The 8,386-nt window shown below is 40.1% G+C and overlaps 1 protein-coding gene across 1 annotated transcript in view; it reads right to left on the bottom strand.

Moving 5' to 3' along the window:
• Positions 1 to 8,386, bottom strand: part of PXK (PX domain containing serine/threonine kinase like) — a 56,825-nt gene that overhangs the window by 7,760 nt on the left and 40,679 nt on the right. Inside the window, 5 exon segments of the mRNA XM_043517936.1 lie at positions 4,364 to 4,423; positions 5,814 to 5,883; positions 6,568 to 6,596; positions 6,599 to 6,653; positions 7,875 to 7,952. Of these exon segments, the coding sequence (XP_043373871.1) occupies positions 4,364 to 4,423; positions 5,814 to 5,883; positions 6,568 to 6,596; positions 6,599 to 6,653; positions 7,875 to 7,952 (292 nt within the window).

Below are 8,386 nucleotides of genomic sequence, written 5' to 3'. Positions count from 1 at the left end.
TTTTGGAACTTTTTGCTCTATGAACAGATTGCAAGTGTGACATTTGAGTTATCTTGCTTTGTTGTAATTTATTAAAGTCACATAGCATTGTTTCTTCTCCGTGAGTGGGTATGCACACAAGCACTACCGAAACACATTTATGGGTCCAAATTTCTCTGTGAATACTCACATATGAGTCTTTGAATTCATCTTTCTGCACTAGAAGTGTTGGAAAGCAAACACAAAAGGGTCATGAACATAGCCAAAGTGAAATCACGAGAAATTCAGAGGCAATATTCATTGGATACTTTTGTTTGCATTACTCATTGTTTGCTAGCAGCTTAGCACTGGCAATATTAAAACTAGGAAACAGAAACCAGCCCGAACTTCCTATTTGGGCACCAATTTGCCCTTAACCCTGAATGAAGTGAAGGGGAGATGAAGGCATATGGCTCTTTGCAGGATCAGGCCCCTCAGTAAGCAATACATTAAAAGTATTCAATCCCTCTAGTTAAGAGGCTGCACATTAGGCTCCACTGTAATGTCATTCACGCCGCTTAGATAGGCCATTTTAAAAACACAGTAGGGTTCCATTCCACTAGCTGCTAAGTGCTACACGTCCTAATTGCTAATGGGAAGGCATCACAGAAGGCAATCTACCCTTACTTCCTCTAATGTAGTGCTGGTGATGTGACTAATTCCCCAAGCACAGCGTTGAATGTCACTTACCAACATCTACCCCCAAAAGGTTCAGTACTCGCACTTCAGCCACAATTATGGAGATGTCTAAAGAGAGTTAGCTATTTAGACTCTTAATCCTAGGCTCAATCAAATCATTTTTTTCCTCACGAAGTTAATCAATTAAGGGGCAAAGAAATTGGACTTCGTGGCATTTCAAAGGTTCTGAAGGTCTCACAGCTCTTGAACGGCAACACTGTTAAATGGTAGGAGTCTAACTTATGTGCTGTGACACCCCAACCTCTGAAAGCAACTAGCCTATAGGCACCATTATACAACATTCTCATTCACCAGTAAAACTCTTCTAAATGAGCAGTTTAGTCTGCTGAAAATACTCTCAAGGACGGATCTCTCGTATTTGCCACGAGGAATCCAAGTCAACCACGCTATAGCCCATGCAAGGTGATGGGACCGTCAGCTGCAGTGTGGGTTTGTTTTGTAACATTTTAGGCAGCTTTCGCAAAGATGTGCAACAAAACCACTACTTATTTACAATAAATAAATAAATGGTCTCCTCCATACGTGTGGAATTGTACTTCAGTTATACAAAATATAAAATGTAGATGCTAAAAGAAAATAAATTGTGCACATAGTACAGCTTCTTAATTCACTGGACCTCGCCCATAACAAGAAGTGCTCTAATAAATGCCTTACTTAGGATCCCTTAAAGAACTGCCGGGAGTTCCAGGAAAGCTTTGAAAGAAGGACAGTATTCTGAAAGGTTTTGCGGAATATTGGTTCCTGTACTCCTCTCATTCCCTCTCAGGGCCTGATCCAAAACCCCTGAAGTCAGTGGAAAGACTCCCATTGATTTTAATGGGCTTTGGATCAGGCCCTCACTCAGGTCAGACACCTTGGGATCCAGCTCCCTCTGCTCCCCCTTCCCAGCTCCACATGTGCACATACAGTACCTCTGCTTGGAGGGCAAGGGGCTGTTGGGGACAGGAGTTCATGTTTGACACAATCAACCCCTATTCACTCACCCCTATTCACTCATCACGGCATATCCCATCATCACAACATGCCACATTATCACACCAACTGCGAGTGACAGGAACAGGATCCAGACCAGAAAATCTAGAGGAGAAAAGCTTGAACACCTCTGCCAGTCACCTCACCAATTAGTGTCCGCATGAACTTTTGTCCTTAGTCAAGAATCAGGGAATGGGGAATACAGAAACGCTGCTTCTGTAGCCTGTATCATTAGGATACAGATATTCAGGCTGCTCTGCAAAGGCCTATACTCTAAGAATTTAAGTGTATGCTTATCACTTAGCTAGTTATAGAGGTACAAAACAAGGATCAAAAAATCAGTCTGCCTGTTTATAGGCCTTCTCTCACTGTGATAGTCTAACGCCTTGGTCTTAAGCGAAGGCCTCTGGCTAAGCAACGGAGGCAGCTATAAGCTGGGAAGCGACCAGTCACCTCCTCACATTCCAAACTAGTCACATTGAAATAAGGTACTAGTGGGCTGTTAGGCATCATTATCAGGACAGGATTGTATTCCCATCACTTCCAGATAAAGGGAAGAGCCTAGAAGATGTAAAAGGAAACTTAGTTTGATAGCATCCTGTCTGGCAAGAAATCACTTCAATAGTTGTGGTTGTGAAAACCCTCATTTCTGTATGTTTTAATCTTTATGGACTCCACTTTTCTATTGTTAATCCGTCTGGTTCTCTAATTGTTTGTTTGCTGTATAATTAATTTTGTTGGTTGTAAACCAGAGGTGGGCAAACTAGGAAGGAATAAGGCCTCTAACATGTATCTTCTTTCTAAACAATAAGAAAAGGAGTACTTGTGGCACCTTAGAGACTAACAAATTTATTAGAGCATAAGCTTTCATGAGCTACAGCTCACTTCATCGGATGCATCTGGTGGAAAAAACAGAGCCTCTGTTTTTCCACCAAATGCATCCGATGAAGTGAGCTGTAGCTCACAAAAGCTTATGCTCTAATAAATTTGTTAGTCTCTAAGGTGCCACAAGTACTCCTTTTCTTTTTGCGAATACAGACTAACACGGCTGCTACTCTGAAACCTTTCTAAACAATGTTCTTCAGTTGTGTCAGGTTTCTCTCCCCCCTCCCCCCCATTAGGTCATTTAATGGTTTGGTTGCACAAAAGTGGAAAAGGCATATTCCTGGTGAAAATCAGAGACCCAAGCCCCCCTAACTTTCTTTATAGCTAATATTTGAAGTGCCAAAATTATATTTAACCATTCCAATTAATACAAAATTAGATGGTCTTTTTATACCATCCTGTATGTATTCAGTTTACAAAAAATACATTCTTAAATGGTGGCAGTACTAAGAATGCCTGAAACAAATCAGAAGTATCATCACAATTTGCATGCCACAGCACTTTTTGATTAGCACAAATGCAGGGACTATTTGCATAGAATCAAATATGTTATGGACTAGATCAAGCAGCCAAGAGCACAATGTCAGAAGGATGAGGGACATAAGATAGAGTGGTCACACTGGAGATGACACAGAAGCCAAACACACATGCTGAAACTGACAAAGCATATTTCAGTTTAAATCCACATCAATGTCAAGACATGAATCTAAGTAAAAAAAAAAAAAACTAACTTCATTTCACAAAACAAAGATAACTATTTTCTAAACATCCCTTTGGGAAAGGTAGAACTGTTTCTTGCATTTTCATCTAATTCCTCTCTTTTTTAAAATGCATTCAAATCTTGGAGGGAAAAACCCCAACCAAAACATAAAATAAAAGTTGGCACACCTGGAGGATAACAACGTCTACTTCAATACAGAGCATATAGTGGCATCCCAATATCCTAAATCCAGTGGAACTGGAAGACTGAGTCGTTCTTAGAGAGGACATAGTTAATAATTCTCAACATATTCTGAACTTGACAGGGAAAAAACCTCTTTACTGACGTTTGTGGACTACAGTGTCTTTTAGAAGGTCAATTAGAACCAACGAACCAATCACATACATTTCCCTAACCAATTAATGTAGCCTAGATGTAGAAGCTAACGCCGTTCAATGCAGCAGGTTCCTTGGACCAGAAATCAGGTGAGCTAGTCACTACTGCACAGGTAGTCGGTATCGATGTTTCCTTCTGAAAACAGATAGTATTAGCACCCTCTAATAATGCTCCTCAGTGATCCTTACACTTACATTTCAAATGTCAGTGTATTGTGGATTAATACTTGGATCTGCATCTAACACTCGGAGAGTACAAAGATGATACAAAATTGCTGAATTATAAAACAGAGCACTCCAGAGCCAGCAGACTGGATGACCAGAAAGCAAAGCACGTTTGTGAAACAATGCAAGGTCCAGAGGATGTCTGGAAAGTACCAATGAAGGTAGGATTAGGGTAATGCAGATTTAGACACAAGCATTTGTATTGTGTGGACAGATTATTTATAGGAGTATTACAGAGAAATTTGTTAAACAAGGCAGCTTTGATTGTTACAAGGCTATCTAGGATGCTCAGAAGAATCCAACTGTCTGAACTTTTGTCACTAAAAGGTAAATAAATGTCATCTGTACATTTTTATGGCCAGTCCTTGTCCCTAAAACTCTATCACACCTAAGGATACAATAGATCATCTCCTGCCCTAGAAAAACTCAATAGAAGACAGACCAACACTGCAATGGCTCTTTCACTTACCTGCTGTAGAGGGTGGAGTGGGGGACGATGGAGATGTCAGAGGGGAACTGGCCCCAGAGCCTGGTAAACAAAATAAAAACCCAGTAACTACAGCTGTGATTTCAGGATTCTACACAGTAACATGGGCCTTCGGAAACATTTTTACTTACTGATTTTACTTACTGCTTCCACTGAAGTCAATGATTTAATTCCAATGGACTTGAATGGGTACAGAATCAGAACCTGTCTCAACTGACAAGCTGCACAGTGTGGATGAACAGACTAGGCTTGACAAACATCTCAACACATACTCAGAATTCCCCAGTGGGGAACACTTCTTTTCAACAGCAGGCAGGCTGTTTAGACTAAATGCTGTTGGATTTCAGAGACTAAATTTTGCTCTCCTTTAGGTGCATGCCACCCACTGCCTGCAGACTTTGACCCCATCTCTTTTCTAGGAGAGAATTTTCTAGTCAGTTACTATAGCTTCACCAGTTACTTTGGTAGTGGACTGTATTTCACAATGCTTTCTGGAACAGTTACACCCTTTAAGATGGGCACTTCTTCCCCTTGCAAGTAATTTTAGTTAACAGAAACTGGCTGCACTACTAGACAGTTCAGCAGGTGACAGCTTACCATACAGAGCCATCTTCAGGACTAGACACAGATGCAGTAACTTTTTTTCCCTGTAGCTCTTTGATTCATTTTAGTAACTTCTTATCAAGAAATATAAATTTCAATAGCGTTTCCATGTGAAGGATGAAGTATCCAATGGATTGACTGATCAATGCTATTGTAAGTAACACCATACCTTCCATCCAATGCTCAGAGCACTAAGAGGTTTTCACCTATTCATAAAACTATAACTACCAGTGACAATGTTTTTAATCCCATATAGACCATGATGAAATAACCAATAACTGTTCTATGTACTTTAGGCATTCATATAGCCACTCATAGGTTTTTCTTATTTAGCTCATTTAAAGTTACTGCAAATCAACTAGCGGTCAGCATTTAACTTCTTGTCAACTGTCTAAATGGGCCATCTTGATTATCACTACAAAAGTTTTTTTTTCTCCTGCTGATAATAGCTCATCTTAATTAAATTAGCCTCTTACAGTTTGACAAATTCCATCTTCTCTGTATGTATAAACATATCTTCTTACTACATGTTCCATTCAATGCGTCCAATGAAGTGGACTGTAGCCCATGAAAGCTTATGCTCTAATAAATTTGTTAGTCTCTAAGGTGCCACAAGTATTCCTGTTTTTTTTTGCGGATACAGACTAACAGCTGCTATTCTGAAACCAATACTAGGATCAGCTTGTAATAGTCGTAGTATACAACAGAAAATTCAAAGTGATTTTAGGTTTTCTAACGAGCATGTAATTTGATTTTTTTTTAAATCCAAAAGAGAGAGAGAGAGAGCGCGCGAGTGCTGTAAACCTGTTGAAAGGACCCTGTTAGTTACCTGAATTGTTTGAATTGCTGTATTTTGCCGAGCGTTCTTCCCCGCTTTCGAAGGCGGAGAGCTTTGACTTCTTTAAGAATCAAGAAGAGAGAAAAGATAGGAATAAACAGCATTTCCCATTTCACTGCATCCCTTACCAAGATGCCTTTGACACATGAGGATTTGCATCAGCCCCCAAGGGGTTATTATAGCATGCAGGGATCACCAGTGCTTTATCCACACTCTTCCCCAGAGCGTACTCCTGCTGTCGCAGTCCTATGGGCCAACTCTGCACCAGCTAGGGAATCGTCCATTGCTGGGGAATATCCTCAGCTGCCCACTTTGGGCAGCGATATGGCCCTACTGCCAACCAAAACAAGGGCCAGGAACTGGTCCTCAAAAAGAGAGCCAGAGATGCAGGAAATGTGCTACAGATGCAGGAGATAGCTTTCCCATCCCGTGACAGAATGTGAGAAGGGGCAGGCTGTTCTATGCACTTTAGGCATTCATATAGCCACTCATCATTTTTTCTTATTTAGCTCATTTAAAGTTACTGCAAATCAACTGGCAGTCAGCATTTAAACATTGCTGCACAGTGCATCGCCTGGCTGCATACATGAAAAGAATCAAAACAGATGTTCCCTCTCTCTCAGAAGTGTTCCTGTAGGTCATGGGGGTGAGAGCACATTATTCTCTCATTTCCTCAGCACGTACTACACTTGTAATGTAAATACTTTCTACATGCCAGAAACTCATGTTAAACAATCCCATTTACCTTTCGTGCCAAGATTTTTCTTTTCTTTTCTCTTCCTCAGAACCATGGTGAGACTGAGCTCTTGTCAGTCTTCTATGCTGGTGAATCTTTAGAATACGAGAGAGACAGAGAGACCAAAACAGCCCACATGAAATGTACAAAACTTTTATCTGGCAACCTCAGAGAAGGGGAAACACTTGGAGAAAATACTCAAGTGGCTTTGCATTTTTTTAAAATATTTAGATCTTTGCTACTGGTTTGGGGTTGGGGCCCAAAGACCAGAGTTAAAATAAAGTTAGATTTATAAATGTTTAGGGAACGTTTTGGGAGCCACTCACTGTGGAAATTCCACTAAAGACAATGGCAGATCCATGCATACAACAGCTGCACAATCAGGCCATGGCTCCTTTACTAGGGAGCGGAGGGGGCATCAAATGTGCTGCAAAAACAAATGTGTTCCAACAAGATTATTCTCCACCACATGGACTGGATAGTCTTCCTCTAAAAAGCATTCAGAGATCATACATCTCATACTGATCTCCTCCTCAGCTAGAAGTGGGCCTGAGGAGGAGAACCTAAGACAAAAACATTCCCAAAATTTGGAAAGCTTGAATCTGATCCTAAGTTTTACATCTGGTTTCCTTCCCTATAACAGACTGGGGGAGAACCCCGATTCAGACACCCAAACTTCAGAAACTTTAGATCTGGACTTTCTGACTCAAACTTATCTATACATTTCAACAGCCCTTTTAAGGCTACTAAATTAATACTCAAGAATCCAAAATAATACAGTCGATTAAAGGCACCAATTGCACTTATATTTTCTAGCTTACATTTAAAAATTAATCACCAGATTTCCAAATTTGTCCTCCAGTTTTTCCATGTATTTATCTGCACATGCAAAAGCCAATACAGTGCACAAAAATCTATCATGTGTGTCTCTATCATGCCAAAGTGTCAGAAGCCAGGAAGTTTGACAGCATGATGCCAATTAGCCATTTAGCTTATATAGTTTTTAAATATGATAAAGGTAACTAGAAAAACAAACAAGTTTTTGTTTTATATTTTAAATACTCTCATGTTCTATCTTACATTGTACAGCATACCTTTAAGACACCCAAATATAATTCAGTTTAAAAATAATCTGTTCTAAAATGGTTTCTTACATCTACTGCAATAGTCTCACAGGCACACTTCACCTCACTAAGATTTATTAAACCTACTGATGAAAATCTTTAACATTTCACCATTTGTCATATAATCTTTGGTTTAAAAGATGAGGGGAAAAGAATGTCTGTGGGAAAACCATAAAGAAATGCAGAAATTACCAATTTCTGTTCTTCAGTTAGTCTCTTTTCTATGCACTCCTTGGCAGTTTTCAATGCCTCTTTTAACTTAGTGGGAATCTGGTAAAGGAAAGGGAAGAATCATGATATGGGATGCCAAGCAGAATTAACACACAGCTTCACTGCCAAACATCCACTTTTAATCTGAGGTATTTTTCGATCTATGATAAGGCCCCAGGTTCTAACACTGATTGTTTAATGAAGGTAACTGTATCCACCTAGACCACATGGGATTTTTGCAAGCACTGCTCCCTCCAAACCTGGCTGCATGCCTCAACAACAGGAAAAGAATATGGTATATTATGAAGGAGTTAAAGCCAATGTTAATCTAGCAGCTGTTCAGATATAAGGTGCTTCAGATCGGACTGTGGACTAACTGATGGTTCAGAGTGGTTCTGTTGATTTCTTATGGGAAGGTTCCAAATCAGTGGCAAGGAGATTGCTCTCCCATGCAACCCTGCAGGAATATGTTCTCACCATTGCTGTCGAAACAC

The sequence above is a fragment of the Dermochelys coriacea genome, chromosome 7 (genome assembly GCF_009764565.3).
Source record: "Dermochelys coriacea isolate rDerCor1 chromosome 7, rDerCor1.pri.v4, whole genome shotgun sequence".
NCBI lineage: Eukaryota > Metazoa > Chordata > Testudines > Dermochelyidae > Dermochelys > Dermochelys coriacea.
The sequence above is the reverse complement of the archived record's forward strand: the minus strand, read 5'-3'. Positions and strand labels throughout refer to the sequence as shown.